This window comes from Pseudophryne corroboree, chromosome 1 (genome assembly GCF_028390025.1).
Source record: "Pseudophryne corroboree isolate aPseCor3 chromosome 1, aPseCor3.hap2, whole genome shotgun sequence".
NCBI lineage: Eukaryota > Metazoa > Chordata > Amphibia > Anura > Myobatrachidae > Pseudophryne > Pseudophryne corroboree.
In genome coordinates, this window is record NC_086444.1 from 794,464,262 (window position 1) to 794,482,582 (window position 18,321).

Sequence of the window (18,321 nt, forward strand, 5' to 3'; positions counted from 1 at the left end):
GGATCCTACAAGTAGTATCCCAGGGGTACAGATTGGAATTCGAGACGTCTCCCCCTCGCAGGTTCCTGAAATCTGCTTTACCAACGTCTCCCTCCGACAGGGAGGCATTATTGGAAACAATTCACAAGCTGTATTCCCAGCAGGTGATAATCAAAGTACCCCTCCTACAACAAGGAAAGGGGTATTATTCCACACTATTTGTGGTACTGAAGCCAGACGGCTCGGTGAGATCTATTCTAAATCTGAAATCTTTGAACACTTACATACAAAGGTTCAAATCAAGATGGAGTCACTCAGAGCAGTGATAGCGAACCAGGAAGAGGGGGACTATATGGTGTCCCTGGACATCAAGGATGCTTACCTCCATGTCCCAAATTGCCCTTCTCACCAAGGGTACCTCAGGTTCGTGGTACAGAACTGTCACTATCAGTTTCAGACGCTGCCGTTTGGATTGTCCACGGCACCCCGGGTCTTTACCAAGGTAATGGCCGAAATGATGATTCTTCTTCAAAGAAAAGGCGTCTTAATTATCCCTTACTTGGACGATCTCCTGATAAGGGCAAGGTCCAGAGAACAGTTGGAGGTCGGAGTAGCACTATCTCAAGTAGTTCTACGACAGCACGGGTGGATTCTAAATATTCCAAAATCGCAGCTGATTCCGACGACACGTCTGCTGTTACTAGGGATGATTCTGGACACAGTCCAGAAAAAGGTGTTTCTCCCGGAGGAGAAAGCCTGGGAGTTATCCGAGCTAGTTAGGAACCTCCTAGAACCAGGCCAAGTGTCAGTGCATCAATGCACAAGAGTCCTGGGAAAAATGGTGGCTTCTTACGAAGCGATTCCATTCGGCAGATTTCACGAAAGAATTTTTCAGTGGGATCTGCTGGACGAATGGTCCGGATCGCATCTTCTGATGCATCAGCGGATAATCCTGTCTCCAAGGACAAGGGTGTCTCTTCTGTGGTGGCTGCAGAGTGCTCATCTACTAGAGGGCAGCAGATTTGGCATTCAGGACTGGGTCCTGGTGACCACGGATGCCAGCCTGAGAGGCTGGGGAGCAGTCACACAGGGAAGAAATTTCCAAGGAGTGTGGTCAAGTCTGAAGACTTCTCTCCACATAAATATACTGGAGCTAAGGGCAATTTACAATGCTCTGAGCCTAGGAAGACCTCTGCTTCAAAGTCAACCGGTGCTGATCCAGTCGGACAACATCACGGCAGTCGCCCACGTAAACAGACAGGGCGGCACAAGAAGCAGGAGGGCAATGGCAGCAAGGATTCTTCGCTGGGCGAAAAATCATGTGATAACACTGTTAGCGGTGTTCATTCCGGGAGTGGACAACTGGGAAGCAGACTTCCTCAGCAGGCACGACCTCCACCCGGGAGAGTGGAGACTTCATCTGGAAGTCTTCCACATGATTGTGAACCGTTGGGAAAGACCAAAGGTGGACATGATGGCGTCCCGTCTGAACAAAAAACTGGACAGGTATTGCGCCAGGTCAAGAGACCCTCAGGCAATAGCTGGGACGCTCTGGTAACACCGTGGGTGTACCAGTCGGTGTATGTGTTCCCTCCTCTGCCTCTCATACCCAAGGTACTGAGAATTATAAGAAGGAGAGGAGTAAGAACTATACTCGTGGCTCCGGATTGGCCAAGAAGGACTTGGTACCCGGAACTTCAAGAGATACTAAGAAGGGACTTGCTTCAGCAAGGATCATGTCTGTTCCAAGACTTACCGCGGCTGCGTTTGACGGCATGGCGGTTGAACGCCGGATCCTATAGGAAAAAGGCATTCCGGAAGAGGTCATCCCTACCCTGGTCAGAGCCAGGAAGGAGGTGACCACACAACATTATCACCGCATTTGGCAAAAATATGTTGCATGGTGTGAGGCCAGGAAGGCCCCCACGGAGGAATTTCAACTCGGTCGATTCCTACATTTCCTGCAAACAGGAGTGTCTATGTGCCTCAAATTGGGGTCCATTAAGGTTCAAATTTCGGCCCTGTCGATTTTCTTCCAGAAAGAATTGGCTTCAGTTCCTGAAGTCCAGAAGTTTGTCAAGGGAGTACTGCATATACAACCCCCTTTTGTGCCTCCAGTGGCACTGTGGGATCTCAACGTAGTTCTGGGATTCCTCAAATCACATTGGTTTAAACCGCTCAAATCTGTGGATTTGAAATATCTCACATGGAATGTGACCATGCTGTTGGCCCTGGCCTCGGCCAGGCGAGTGTCAAAATTGGCGGCTTTGTCTCACAAAAGCCCATATCTGATTGTCCATTCGGACAGGGCAGAGCTGCGGACTCGTCCCCAGTTTCTCCCTAAGGTGGTGTCAGCGTTTCACCTGAACCAGCTTATTGTGGTACCTGCGGATACTAGGGACTTGGAGGACTCCAAGTTGCTAGATGTTGTCAGGGCCCTGAAAATATATGTTTCCAGGACGGCTGGAGTCAGGAAAACTGACTTGCTGTTATCCTGTATGCACCCAACAAACGGGGTGCTCTTGCTTCTAAGCAGACGATTGCTAGTTGGATGTGTAGTACAATTCAGCTTGCACATTCTGTGGCAGGCCTGCCACAGCCAAAATATGTAAATGCCCATTCCACAAGGAAGGTGGGCTCATCTTGGGCGGCTGCCCGAGGGGTCTCGGCTTTACAACTTGGCCGAGCTGCTACTTGGTCAGGGGCAAACACGTTTGCAAAATTCTACAAATTTGATACCCTGGCTGAGGAGGACCTGGAGTTCTCTCATTCGGTGCTGCAGAGTCATCCGCACTCTCCCGCCCGTTTGGGAGCTTTGGTATAATCCCCATGGTCCTTACGGAGTACCCAGCATCCACTTAGGACGTCAGAGAAAATAAGAATTTACTTACCGATAATTCTATTTCTCGTAGTCCGTAGTGGATGCTGGGCGCCCATCCCAAGTGCGGATTGTCTGCAATACTTGTACATAGTTATTGTTAAACAAAAATCGGGTTATTGTTGTTGTGAGCCATCTTTTCAGAGGCTCCGCTGTTATCATGCTGTTAACTGGGTTCAGATCACAAGTTGTACGGTGTGATTGGTGTGGCTGGTATGAGTCTTACCCGGGATTCAAAATCCTTCCTTATTGTGTACGCTCGTCCGGGCACAGTATCCTAACTGAGGCTTGGAGGAGGGTCATAGGGGGAGGAGCCAGTGCACACCACCTGATCCTAAAGCTTTTACTTTTGTGCCCTGTCTCCTGCGGAGCCGCTATTCCCCATGGTCCTTACGGAGTCCCCAGCATCCACTACGGACTATGAGAAATAGAATTATCGGTAAGTAAATTCTTATTATAATCCGTTTTAGGAGACTATGGCATTGAATTTGTATCTCTCTGACCTTGTGCCATTTCCTCCTGAGGCTGCGACTCTGCTCCTCTTAACTTGAGGGTAGACTGGAACAAGCGCCGTAATGCCCTGCATATGCGGCCAGTAGCAGGACTGAAAGTCAAGACAGGGTTTTGCTGCTAATATGCTGGCCCCTATGCATGCCTAGAAGAGTGCAGAGAAGTGGATGGGCCAATGTCATCATGGCCTAGTACCGTCACAACCCTTGCAAAGACTGTCCCCGAGTAAAACTTTGAAATTAAACTCCTTTATCAGTAGTGGCACGTGTATCTAGCCTTGATGTCCATGCATGTGAGACAGATAATTGCCTTGTTCCTATTGACAAATTCTCATTTAAGTATGGCACACAGTTGTTTTCCCATTATTTTTGTTACATCAAAATAGTAACCTGTTTCGCTGAAATGGCATGTTTTTAGCTTTTACATTTAACTTAATGATACATAAAAAAAAAAAAAAAATAATAATAAACTTGATTACACTGGCAAGATCAGATAGTTCTTTGCGTTTTTTATGCCAGTATGGAGGTTGTTTCTAGTAGTAAGAGCAATGTAATGCATAATAAACGGCTGTTCTCAAAATGGCATTTACCAGTTAAAGAGCTTCACACTAGTTAAATATTCAGATACCTGAGGCACCATCTTGCGGGCACCAAATATTAAAGAGCCGGAGCAGCTAGGTACAGTTGTTAAGTAGAAAGGATAGGGAGCTTTGAAAGACAAGAATATAATGGATACTCTACTAATCTGTCTACCAATGGGTATGCTTTTTAATCTGAGAAAGTACACTTTGAGCTGTGCACACCCCTCCCCCAAATATATAATACAGACTGGTTATTTTAGTTGTATTGCCTTTACTTTTTTTTAACCATGGAATTCTACAGGGCCTCATACACTTATGCGACACGTCTAGTCTAACATGTCGCAGGCGATCATCCCAGCAGCCTCCCGGGGGGCTGGATCACCCAAGATACATTGTTTGCTATCATTTTGCATACGCTGTATCCTGGCCGATCCCAGCCATGCCTGTGGGGTCGGACATGATTGAATGTGCAGCACATTCAATCTTGAGGATCCGATCCGATGCTCACGGGAACGCGCATCGGATTGGAAACACCTCCAAAATGCCCGATTTCATCCGTTATATCGGGCCGAATGCCCAAAATCTGATGAAATCGGGCATTATGGTCTTAGTGTATGGGGCCCTTAAGTCTGATTTCTTGTTGTATTATTGACCTTCGCTTTATACAGTTGTTTGCATGGAGAGATGCAGGCCAATGTAATGAACATGCTGCATGCTGTGTTGGTAAAATTGCTGGTGCTAAACTGGCAATGTGCAAATGGCAATAGTGCCATGCAAAGCAGCGTATTATTTCTTTAAATGCATTTATGTAACACCAGCATATTCTGTTGCTCAAACAAAGCAATAAAACAAGACAAGGTATTAATGGGCTTACATTCTCTAACATAGGGCCGATCCAATTAGCAGCCGTAATTTACCTTGCAAGAAAAAGGGTTATAGCCTCTGGCTTTTATGCTCAGGGCTATTCAATTACAGCCCCTTTTCCTTGTGTGGTCATTTACCCACTACCGTGCGTTACCCATAGAATCTGGGATAAGTACCCGGAGCTATGGGTTAACGTGTTCGCGGTACCCACGCAAAGGTCACTCAATGTAAATTTTTGGGGGGCTCCCCTAGACTAAAACAATAATCTGCGTTAAGGTGACAGGTCAGCCTGCTGGCTGATTGCGTGCTCTAGCCGAATAGCCCCGGTACATCTATTAGTCCGTGTTAATTAACCATGGGAAATTAAATCTAGCCCATAATAGGAGTTTAATACATGTTTCTTATTGGTCAGGCCTAAATTGCACGGTTACAAAATGATTACAGGGCTGTGTGATCCTCTCACATAGAAGTGTTGGTCAGGGGTCAGAGGGTTTTTACAGTAGAACACATGCATTTTTGTGAACTGTGTTGTTGGGTGATAATCAGGAATGTTAATAGGATAGCCCAGGGATGTTAATTGGGTAGTTCAGGAATTTGATAAGCTTGCCCAAAGAGGTGAGTTTTCAGGGAACACTTGAATGTTTGGAGGCTAGAGGAAAGTAGTTATGTGAGGGAGAGCTTTCCGTATAGTAGGTGTAGCCCGAAAAGTATGCTGTAGTAATGTATGGGAGCAGGTAATGTTGATTTAGAGACACAGATTTTGTGCAAAATGCTAGTATTGATGTGGTAGATATTGAGACACGTGAAGAGATATATGATGGTATAGTGTTTAGTGTTCACGCTTGTTTTAGATTCAGGATGATAGATTAACAGTTGGTAGGTTGACACCATATGGTCAACATGCACGAGGTTGACGGGTACAAAAGGCCGACATACATATGCTCAACACAAGGTTTTTTTTTTTCTTTAACTTTTTCATCATTTACCATTCACATGGACTACGATTGGAGATAGCAACCCACGAGGCACTTTGCCCGAAGCGTGGTGAGCGTATACATTTCTAGTAATTTGGCCTACATAGGGTTGAATATACAAAATGACACAAACAAACCTTGTGTCGACAATTTCCATGTTTAGCCTAAAGTATGTCTGCTATATGGTGTCGACCTAATGACTATCGACCTATTCATTGTCAATCTTTTGATCCACACCCAATTTTTTAGGGCAGGGTGCTGATTACTGAGGAGGGCACACTTTAATTTTGAAGGGCTAAAGCTACATGTACTAGTCTGTGCACAAAGTACAGTACATATGTTCAGGTTCCCCTACGTACATACAGTATGACACCGATGTAGCACCCAGCACCTGTACCCAAAGAAATATGTTGTGTGTCAGGAGTACATGCTAACTGCTTTCCCCAGTTCTGTCACTTTTCATGAGAGTGCTGTGCTATGTAGGCAGCCACAGCAGTGATGTCATTTACAGCCCCTCCTCAGTTATCCCATTCTCAAAGGAAAGAAAGAGGGGTAAATTTACTAAGATGGGAGGTTTTTTTTTAGAACTGGTGATGTTACCCATAGCAACCAATCAGATTCTGCTTAACGGTTATCTAGTTGCTTCTAGAAGATAATAGATAGTCTGATCGGTTGCTATGGGCAACATCAGCAGTTCTAATAAACCTCCCACCTTAGTAAATTCACCTCATTGTCTTTCAGTTTATGTAGCAGGATTTTGATACAGTTAGAAAGGACAGTTTTAGTAAAGGATAACACCTAAGCAGTGGGCTTCAGTGAGGTGTTTATTGATGCTATTGTCAACAGAAATAGAGATATCAGGTAAGCAACTTTAAAATGCTGTTTGCAGAGAATTTCAAGAAATGTTATTAGACTTATCATAGCTGTCTCATCGTGGCAAATGATTAATTCCTTAACATTATAATATTATACAGCTCCCTAATTGGAGATATAGCTCATTCTCTTTGCAACTACTCAGCAGTTCCTCTTTGTTACAGAGATCGGAAATGCATATGCAGTATTAAGTAATCCAGAGAAACGCAAGCAATATGACCTAAGTGGATGCGAAGACCATGTACAGAGCAAGCAAAGAAATGGCGGCTTTGACTTCCACAGAGGATTTGAAGCCGATATAACACCAGAGGATCTATTTAACATGTTCTTTGGAGGGGGTTTTCCTTCAGGTATATTTGGTTATGCTCTTGGGTCTATATTAAATTCCTGGAGATGAGCAGTCATGATGCAGGCCGTGGATTTTAAACGAAGGTTTATAGGTGGTCATTCCGAGTTGATCGCTAGCTGCATTTGTTTGCAGCGCAGCGATCAGGCTCAAAAGCGGCAGTTCTGCGCATGCGTATGTGGCGCAATGCACACGCGCGACGTACGGGCACAACGAACGATGCAGTTTTGCACGGGGTCTAGCGATGCATTTCAGTTGCACTGGTTGCCACAGAGTGATTGACATGAAGTGGGCGTTTCTGGGTGGCAACTGACCGTTTTCAGGGAATGTTCAGAAAAACGCAGGCGTGCCAGGGAAAACGCAGGCGTGGCTGGGCGAACGCTGGGCGGGTGTGTGACGTCAAATCTGGAACTGAATAGTTTGAAGTGATCGCAAGCGCTGAGTAGGTTTTGAGCTACTCTGAAACTACACTAAAATTTTGGCAGGCGCTCTGCGTTACAACCGTTCGCACTTCTGCTAAGCTAAAATACACTCCCAGTGGGCGGCGGCGTAGCGTTTGCACGGCTGCTAAAAACTGCTAGCGAACGATCAACTCGGAATGACCCCCATAGTGTAGACAGATGCTTTCAGATATGAGTGGGAGCTGTGCTCAGCCAGATAACTGAACAAAAGGAAGCACACCTTATAATTTTCCTAAGTAGAAAACTACTCCCCAGAGATTTGGCCTGTGCCATAGTGGAAAAAGTGTGTTTATCCATAGTGTAAGCCCTGCATAAATGACAATCTTACCAAAACAGACGAGACTTAACTGCCGTTAGACACCCTCTTATACCCCTTTTCCACTGCAACTGGGGAAATTGCTGGGTCTATCAACCTGGCAATTTCCCGTGCTTCGCTCTGTGACCCTGGTTGGGAGCAGGGTCAGGAACCCGGGAGTTAGTCCTGGCTAGGTTGCGTTTACACTGACCAAAATCCCAGAAAACCTGGGATTCTGAATTCAGTGGAAAAGGGGTATTAGTTGGCTGAATGGCGTATGTGGAGATAATGGAAAGTTACTAAGAGGGAGCTTACTCCACAACAATATAACTTTACTATCCAACACAGAAAGTGTTCACAACATGGAAATGTCACTCTTCAGGCACGGTGAAAGTGTGATGACTAATGAGCAGGAGAAAGAGTGATGCGGGTCACTGTACCCCTTGCCATCTTCTTAAACGGGAGGTGTTGTAATTATGTTATGGATCATGAGATATTAGGCAACATGTAACTCTTTAGGGTTAAGGGTGTTTATTTTAATTGCCAGCATGGTGACCTGCGAATGACCATTAATGTGTAATCGCAAGCTACAGGGTTAATTTTTTTTTTTGTCTGAGAAAATGCCATGTGAGGGGAAGGCTGGCACATTTATGTATAGCCCATTAGGACTGCCAGCCAGTGATCCAACAGACAGATAATGGTAAAAGTATGGAGTGTTGTCCTTCTCATCAACCTGAGGTGATTGTTATTGGATACATTTTGGCTATGGATTCAAATGAACTATGCTACATATGTGTACTACAGGTTATTATTTGGTTAGTGATACCTGAGACTTAATTACAATTGCATAGGCAGATCACTTGGAGTGTGTTGCTTATGAACAAACTTCTGTGTCAATTATTTGTGGCAAATTAATAGTGAGTGTGAGAGAGAGTTTCTGTAGACTGACAATTTGGTTGTTTTTTTATTAACTCTGTGTCGGACCCATTTCATGACACGGTTATGGAAAGCACTTAGGCTTGGGAGGAACAATGTCTGCGACACCCCCAATTGATACTAATAGGATCCTATTCCCATATTTATTTATTTTTGCGAAGTTACTAGTACTTACATGTATATGTAAAACTGACCACACATACCATGTTATCTTCTGTCATATTTGCGTTTATATCTTTTGTGATATATAAAATATATATAATTTTTTTATCATCACAGGTGTTTGTTTGATAGAGGAGTGTCTGTGTTGTACTAGTACAATTTACACAGTATGCAGTTGGTTGGTACTTTATCTCTCCACTTTATCACTCTCCAGAGCTTAGTACATCTCCCCATATTACTGTTCCTTACTTTGCACTATATTGTCCTGTCAAGCCCTGGTTGCACTAATAAAGACTGAGGGTGAATTTGTTAATTAACTGGAGAGTGTCCTCCATTTATTCTCCAACTGGTGACTGCAATACTGCTCCACTGCATGTCATTCCTGCTAATAATCATTTTCATAGTGTATTTCTTACTCACTGTATAATATGTACCAAAATCATTAACAGCGGGAGTAAGTTAAGCGCTAGGAAATGACCACTTTTCTTGGTCAGTCATATAGAAGCAGCATCTCTGCTTGTATACATAGTGCTTCATGTTAACTTACCTATATGTTCTTTCCTTACCAGCAAGTGTTCGTACCTTTTCCAATGGAAGGGCAACACACAGCCATCACCATCACCAACACCATAGTGATCAAGATAGGGAAGATGAAAGGGGAGATGTAAGTATGGCTTTGTATTGTAACTTTCACTCTGCTAACACATTATGTTACATTGATGATTATGCCTTAAAAGCAGAATGGAAAGCTAGCTAGTCATTTAACTATACAGGTTGAGTATCCCATATCCAAATATTCCGAAATACGGAATATTCCGAAATACGGAATTTTTGGAGTAAGACTGAGATAGTGAAACCTTTGTTTTCTGATGGCTCAGTGTACACAAACTTTGTTTAATACACAAAGATATTAAAAATATTGTATTAAATGACCTCTAGGCTGTGTGTATAAGGTGTATATGAAACATAAATGAATTGTGTGAGTGTACACACACATTGTTTAATGCACAAAGTTATTAAAAATATTGGCTAAAATTACCTGCAGGCTGTGTGTATAAGGTGTATATGAAACATAAATGCATTCTGTGCTTAGATTTAGGTCCCATCACCATGATATCTCATTATGGTATGCAATTATTCCAAAATACGGAAAAATCCGATATCCAAAATACTACTGGTCCCAAGCATTTTGGATAAGGGATACTCAACCCATTACATTTTAACCCTTGAGAATATAGGTCAAGGCAGATGTGTCTGCACAGTTGAAATGAGATTAGAATCTTGTTAGTCACAGAAATGATCACATTTCCCTATATTGAGCCAGATCCTACCCAGGGCCAAAACTAGGGTGTTGCGGCCGGCGAGACGCACACATCATAGATGCCCTGGGGGCGGAGCCAGCCACGATCTCCATTTGCCGGGCATCTGCTGAGATGTTACCTGCGGTGCGCCAGGTTTCTTCCCTGCAATCACCTGGCTTCCACCTTGGCGAGGTGGGTTCCCGGCACGAGGAAGCGACTGAGCTGTATCGGTTGCTGCTCTGTGTCAAACTGGGAACTGGTTTATGCCAGGAGACCCAGCTGGAGGCGGTGCGCTCAGCGTGTAGGAAGCAAAGTTGCTGGTACGCGTGAGGGGCTGGTCTGCGGTACATTTGGTTGAGTGAGGCACAGGAGGTGCCGTGTGGGTGGACAAGGAAAGACCAGGTATGAAGCCCTGAACAGTAGGACCCCGGGATGTAGTCTCCATGTCTGTGCTGGGTGTGTGAAGCAGAGGAGGCCTGTCACAGTGATTTCCACTGGGACAGGGGCTGGCACACACAGCACCTCCATAGTAGGGACTGGCGCTGCCTTTGCTGCTGCCTCTGTAGCTCTCCCCAGCACAGATTTTCCCCCAGTCTCTGTCTGCTCAGGGAAAGCAGCAGTAAAAGTTCCATCACGCCTCCTGAAGTCAGTAGCGTTTTTCTGTTTTAGGACTGAAGAGCTGACACTCTATACTTGTGATGGCCACTGTGCCTGTAATAGCAGGGGTACATTTCTCTCAAGTATATGTGCTGGGGTGTCCCTCCATTATAGCAGCATACAGGACAGTACGTGTTGTAGGGTGCTTTTGACTTTCCATGTTTCTTCTTCCTTCTGCCCTGCTTTCTTTTATTCTTGTTATTATTGAAGTAGTCAACAGGGCCGTAACTAGGGTAGTGTGAGGGTCATTACTTATACTGTGCGTGCATAATGTGTAAGGTGTACTACTACTTTGTGGTGTAACTTGTAAGGGGCACTACTACTGTGTGCAGCGCCAGATTAAGGTCCACATGGGCCTTGAGCAGAAATTTACAAAGGGCCTATTATATGCAGCCACCGAGGGTGTGACTAGTGATGTGGGGGGGGGGGGGCATGTCCAGTGGCACCCACTTCTACACTCACACAGCAGCACCCATTGCTACTCTCGCACAGCAGCACCCATTGCTACTCGCACAGCAGCACCCATTGCTACTCTCGCACAGCAGCACCCACCCATTGCTACGCTCGCACCGCAGCACCCACTGCTACGCTCGCACCGCAGCACCCACTGCTACGCTCGCACAGCAGCACCCACTGCTACGCTCGCACAGCAGCACCCACTGCTACGCTCGCACAGCAGCACCCACTGCTACGCTCGCACAGCAGCACCCACTGCTACGCTCGCACAGCAGCACCCACTGCTACCCTCGCACAGCAGCACCCACTGCTACCCTCGCACAGCAGCACCCACTGCTACCCTCGCACAGCAGCACCCACTGCTACCCTCGCACAGCAGCACCCACTGCTACCCTCGCACAGCAGCACCCACTGCTACCCTCGCACAGCAGCACCCACTGCTACCCTCGCACAGCAGCACCCACTGCTACCCTCGCACAGCAGCACCCACTGCTACCCTCGCACAGCAGCACCCACTGCTACCCTCGCACAGCAGCACCCACTGCTACCCTCGCACAGCAGCACCCACTGCTACCCTCGCACAGCAGCACCCACTGCTACCCTCGCACAGCAGCACCCACTGCTACCCTCGCACAGCAGCACCCACTGCTACCCTCGCACAGCAGCACCCACTGCTACCCTCGCACAGCAGCACCCACTGCTACCCTCGCACAGCAGCACCCAATACTACACTCGCACAGCAGAACCCAATACTACACTCGCACAGCAGAACCCAATACTACACTCACAACCCAAAATCCCTCACTACACTCACACCATAGAACCGCTAACTACACTTAAACCACAGAACCCGTCACTACACTCACACAGCAGCACCCTTTGCTACACTCACACAGCAGCACCTGTTACTAATCACACACACACACACACAGCAGCACCCGTTACTACACACACACACACACAGCAGCACCCGTTACTACACACACACACACAGCAGCACCCCTTACTATACATACAGCAGCACCCAATACTACACTCACAACCCAAAACTCCTCTCTATACTCACACCATAGAACTCCTTACTACAATTCCACAGCAGCACCCGTTACTACACACACACAGCAACACCCTTCACTAATCACACACACAGCAGCACCCATTACTACACACACACAGCAGCAGCACCCGTTACTACACACACAGCAGCACCCGTTACTACACACACACACACATACACACACACACACAGCAGCAGCAGCCCTTGCTACACACACACGGGATCTGGTCTTTAGGTCGACAGCACTTATTGGGAATAGTAATTGGGGTTCTCGGTAAACGATACAAAAAAAAATCTAAAAACTCATGTTGACCTTTATCCATGTCGACCTATTCAATGTCGACCTAATGACCGTGTCAACCTATTTCAGGTGTTTACATAGTCACTGACTATCAATAGTTGTCAACCTAATGACTGTCGGCCCTATGATCCACACTGCACACACACAGCAGCACTCGATAATACACTCACATCCCAAAACCCCTCACTACACTCATACCACAGAACCCCTTACTACACACACACAAGCGCCCACACACACAGTAGCACCCGTTAACTATCCCATCTAGCACTCATTAGCCAATCATTGAGCAATTTCAACATCCCAGTGCCCACTAACACATTCACCTCCCCACACCACCACATACATACATACATACATACATACATACATACATACATACATACATACATACATACAATTATATATATATTTTTCTCTTACGTCCTAGAGGATGCTGGGGACTCCGTAAGGACCATGGGGTATAGACGGGCTCCGCAGGAGACATGGGCATTATAAAGAAACTTTAGAATGGGTGTGCACTGGCTCCTCCCTCTATGCTCCTCCTCCAGACCTCAGTTAGTTCCTGTGCCCAGAAGAGACTGGGTGCATTACAGGGAGCTCTCCTGAGATTCTCTGAAAAAAATAATTTTGTTAGGTTTTTTATTTTCAGGGAGCACTGCTGGCAACAGGCTCCCTGCATCGTGGGACTGAGGAGAGAGAAGCAGACCTACTTAAGTGATAGGCTCTGCTTCTTAAGCTACTGGACACCATTAGCTCCAGAGGGAGTCTGAACGCAGGTCTCCCCTCGCCGTTCGTCCCAGAGCCGCGCCGCTGTCCTCCTCACAGAGCCGGAAGAAAGAAGCTGGGTGAGTATAAGAAGAAAGAAGACTTCAAAGGCGGCAGAAGACTTCAGATCTTCTCTGAGGTAACGCTGCGCGCCATTGCTCCCACATACAACACACACTGCAGGCACGGATGGGTGCAGGGCGCAGGGGGGGCGCCCTGGGCAGCAATATTATACCTCTAGGACTGGCTAGTACATATATAGGCTGCGGAGGCAGTATATATTAAAATCCCCCGCCAGTATTACAAAATTGAGTGGGACCGAAGCCCGCCGCTGGGGGGGCGGAGCTTGATCCCACAGCACTAACCAGCGCCATTTTCTCCACAGGGCACTGCAGAGAAGCTGGCTCCCCGGACTCTCCCCTGCTTAACACGGTGACACAGGGCAGAAAAGAGGGGGGGGGGGGGGGCATTTGTAAGGCGCAGTGAGTGTATTATATACAGATAATTAATAAAAGTGCTATTTATCTGGGAATTTCGTTTCCAGTGTGAGTTGGCGCTGGGTGTGTGCTGGCATACTCTCTCTCTGTCTCTCCAAAGGGCCTTATTGGGGAACTGTCTCCATATAAATATATCCCTGTGTGTGTGGGGGTGTCGGTACGAGTGTGTCGGCATGTCTGAAGCGGAAGGCTCATCTAAGGAGGAGGTGGAGCAGATGATTGTAGTGTCTCCGTCGGCAATGCCGACACCTGATTGGTTGGACATGTGGAATGTTTTAAATGCAAATGTGACTTTATTACATAAAAGGATGGACAAAGCAGAGTCCAGGGAAAAAGCAGGGAGTCAATCCATGGCTTTAGCTGTGTCACAGGGCCCTTCAGCGTCCCAAAAACGTCCTCTATCCCAAATAGCAGACACTGATACCGACACGGATTCTGGCTCCAGTGCCGACTACGATGATGCAAGGTTACACCCAAGGGTGGCCAAAAGTATTCATTATATGATTATTGCAATAAAAGATGTTTTGCATATCACCGATGACCCCTCTGTCCCTGACACGAGGGTGCACATGTTTAGCTCATGAGATGGGGGAAAGGTTACCTCAGGTTTCTTTTCCTTAAACGAGTAATTTGAAAAAGCTTGGGAAACTCCAGATAAAAAACTGCAGATTCCCAAGAGGATTCTTATGGCGTATCCTTTTCCTGCACGGGACAGGGTACGATGGGAATGCTCGCCCAGGGTGGACAAGGCTTTAACGCGTTTGTCCATGAAGGTGGCGCTACCGTCTCCAGACACGGCAGCCCTCAAGGATCCTGCTGATCGCAGACAGGAAACTACCTTAAAATCTATTTATACACATACGGGTGCTTTACTCAGGCCGGCAATAGCATCGGCATGGGTATGTAGCGCAGTTGCAGCTTGGACAGATACCTTGTCAGCTGACATGGATACCCTAGATAGGGATACCATTTTATTGACCTTAGGTCACATTAAAGACGCAGTCTTATATATGAGAGACGCTCAGAGAGATGTTGGGCTGCTAGGTTCGAGAGCCAACGCCATGGCGATTTCGGCTAGGCGAGCCCTGTGGACCCGCCAATGGACAGGTGATGCCGACTCAGAGGCATATGGAGGTTTTACCTTACAAGGGTGAGGTTTTATTTGGGGAAGGTCTCGCGGACCTAGTTTCCACAGCTACCGCGGGTAAATCTTTTTTGCCTTTTGTTCCCCCACAACAAAAGAAAACTCCACAATATCAGATGCAGTCCTTTCGGTCGCATAAGTCCAGAAGAGGTCGGGGCTCATCCTTCCTCGCCAGAGGTAAGGCTAGAGGGAAAAGAACGCCTGCTACGGCTAGTTCTTAGGAGCAGAAGTCCTCCCCGGCTTCCACTAAATCCACCGCATGACGCTGGGGCTCCACTGAGGGAGTTCGCACCGGTGGGGGCACGTCTTCGACTCTTCAGCCAGGTCTGGGTTCTGTCAGACGTGGATCCTTGGGCGCTGGAAATTGTGTCCCAAGGCTACAAACTGGAATTCGAAGAGGTGCCTCCTCGCCGATTTTTCAAGACGTCCTTGCCAGCTGCTCCCCCAGAGAGGGAAATAGTGTTAGCTGCAATTCAAAAGCTGTGTCAACAGCAAGTGATTATCAAGGTTCCCCCAGTCTAACAGGGGAAAGGGTACTATTCAACCCTGTTCGTGGTCCCGAAACCGGATGGCTCGGTCAGACCCATTTTAAATCTAAAATCCCTAAACCTGTACTTGAAAAAGTTCAAATTCAAGATGGAATCGCTCCGGGCAGTGATCTCCAGCCTGGAAGGGGGGGATTTTATGGTGTCACTAGACATAAAGGATGCATACCTTCATGTCCCCATATATTCTTCTCATCAGGAGTACCTGAGATTCGCTGTACATGACTGTCATTACCAGTTTCAGACGTTGCCGTTTGGGCTTTCCACGGCCCCGAGAATTTTCACCAAGGTGATGGCGGAGATGATGGTGCTCCTGCGCAGACAGGGAGTCACAATTATCCCGTACTTGGACGATCTCCTGATAAAAGCGAGATCGAGAGATCAATTGCTGAAAAGCGTTTCGCTCTCCCTGAGAGTGCTACAACAGCACGGTTGGATTCTAATCTGCCAAAGTCTCAATTGATTCCAACGACTCGTCTGTCATTCCTAGACATGATTCTGGACACGGAACAGAAGAGGGTTTTTCTCCCAATGGAAAAAGTCCAGGACCTACAGAACATGGTCAGAGACCTACTAAAACCAAAAAGAGTGTCGGTTCATCAATGCACTCGAGTTCTGGGAAAAATGGTGGCAGCCTACGAGGCCATCCCCTTCGGCAGGTTCCATGCGAGGACATTTCAGTGGGACCTTCTGGACAAGTACATCTACAAATACATCAGAAGATAAGCCTGTCCCCCAGGGCAAGGTTGTCTCTCCTGTGGTGGCTGCAGAGTGCTCACCTTCTAGAGGGTCGCAGGTTCGGCATTCAAGACTGGGTTCTGATAACCACAGACGCGAGCCTCCGAGGATGGGGAGCAGTCACACAAGGAAGGAATTTTCAGGGACTATGGTCAAGCCAGGAGGCTTGTCTACACATCTACAATTCTACTGGAATTGAGGGCCATATACAACGGCCTTCGACAAGCGGAGAATCTTCTTCACGACCTACCGGTTCTGATTCATTCAGACCACGTCACAGCCGTGGCTCATGTAAACTGCCAAGGCGGGACAAGGAGCAGAGTGGCAATAGCGGAAGCCACCAGGATTCTTCGCTGGGCGGAAAATCACGTAAGCGCTCTGTCAGCAGTCTTCATTCCGGGTGTGGACAACTGGGAAGCAGACTTCCTCAGCAGACACGATCTCCATCCAGGAGAGTGGGGACTTCATCAAGAAGTTTTTGCAGAGATAAGTCATTGGGGACTTCCTCAAGTAGACATGATGGCGTCACGCCTCAACAAGAAGCTTCGGAGGTATTGTGCCAGGTCAAGGGACCCTCAGGCAGTAGCGGTGGACGCCCTGGTGACACCATGGGTGTTTCAGTCGGTCTATGTGTTCCCTCCTCTTCCTCTCATCTCAAAAATCTTGAGAATCATAAGACGAAAAAGAGTGCAGACAATACGCATTGTTCCAGATTGGCCTCGAAGGGCCTGGTATTCAGATCTTCAGGAAATGCTCACAGAAGATCCGTGGCCTCTTCCTCTCAGGGAGGACCTGTTGCAGCAGGGGCCCTGCGTGTTCCAAGACTTACCGCGGTTACGTTTGATGGCATGGCGGTTGAACACCGAATCCTAGCTGGGAAAGGTATTCCTGGAAGAAGTCATCCCTACGCTGATAAAGGCTAGGAAGGAGGTGACGGCAAAACATTATCACCGTATCTGGAGGAAGTATGTATCTTGGTGTGAAGCCAAGAGTGCTCCTATGGAAGATTTCCATCTGGGCCGTTTTCTCCATTTTCTACAGACAGGAGTGGATATGGGCCTGAAGTTAGGCTCCATTAAGGTACAGATTTCGGCCCTATCTATTTTCTTTTAGAAGGAATTGGCTTCTCTTCCAGAAGTCCAGACATTTGTAAAGAGAGTGCTGCATATCCAGCCTCCTTTTGTGCCCCCAGTGGCACCATGGGACCTTAACGTGGTGTTACGGTTCCTAAACTCTCACTGGTTTGAACCGCTTCAGACGGTTGAATTAAAATTTCTCACTTGGAAGGTGGTCATGTTGTTGGCCTTGGCATCTGCGAGGCGGGTGTCCGAATTGGCGGCCTTGTCTCATAAGAGCCCCTATCTGATTTTCCATATGGATAGAGCGGAGTTAAGGACTCGTCCTCAATTTTTGCCCAAGGTGGTTTCATCATTTCATATGAACCAGCCTATTGTGATGCCTGTGGCTACGGGAGACTTGGAGGACTCCAAGTCCCTGGATGTAGTCAGGGCCTTAAAAATCTATGTAGCCAGGACGGCTCGGGTTAGGAAAACAGAGGCACTGTTTGTCCTGTATGCAGCCAACAAACTTGGCACTCCTGCTTCAAAGCAGACTATTGGGGGTCATTCCGAGTTGTTCGCTCTGTATTTTTTTCTCGCAACGGAGCGATTAGTCGCTAATGCGCATGCGCAATGTCCGCAGTGCGACTGCGCCAAGTAAATTTGCTATGCAGTTAGGTATTTTACTCACGGCATTACGAGGTTTTTTCTTCGGTCTGGTGATCGTAATGTGATTGACAGGAAGTGGGTGTTTCTGGGCGGAAACTGGCCGTTTTATGGGTGTGTGCGAAAAAACGCTACCGTTTCTGGGAAAAACGCGGGAGTGGCTGGAGAAACGGAGGAGTGTCTGGGCGAACGCTGGGTGTGTTTGTGACGTCAAACCAGGAACGACAAGCACTGAACTGATCGCAGATGCCGAGTAAGTGTGGAGCTACTCAGAA

General features: G+C 47.2%; 1 protein-coding gene across 1 annotated transcript in view; it reads left to right on the forward strand.

Annotated features, from left to right (window-relative positions):
• The window catches only part of DNAJB14 (DnaJ heat shock protein family (Hsp40) member B14), an 81,570-nt gene that overhangs the window by 38,319 nt on the left and 24,930 nt on the right, over positions 1-18,321 (forward strand). The window contains exons 4-5 of the mRNA XM_063918568.1: positions 6,823-7,008; positions 9,428-9,522. Of these exons, the coding sequence (XP_063774638.1) occupies positions 6,823-7,008; positions 9,428-9,522 (281 nt within the window). The remainder of the gene's footprint in view (positions 1-6,822; positions 7,009-9,427; positions 9,523-18,321) is intronic.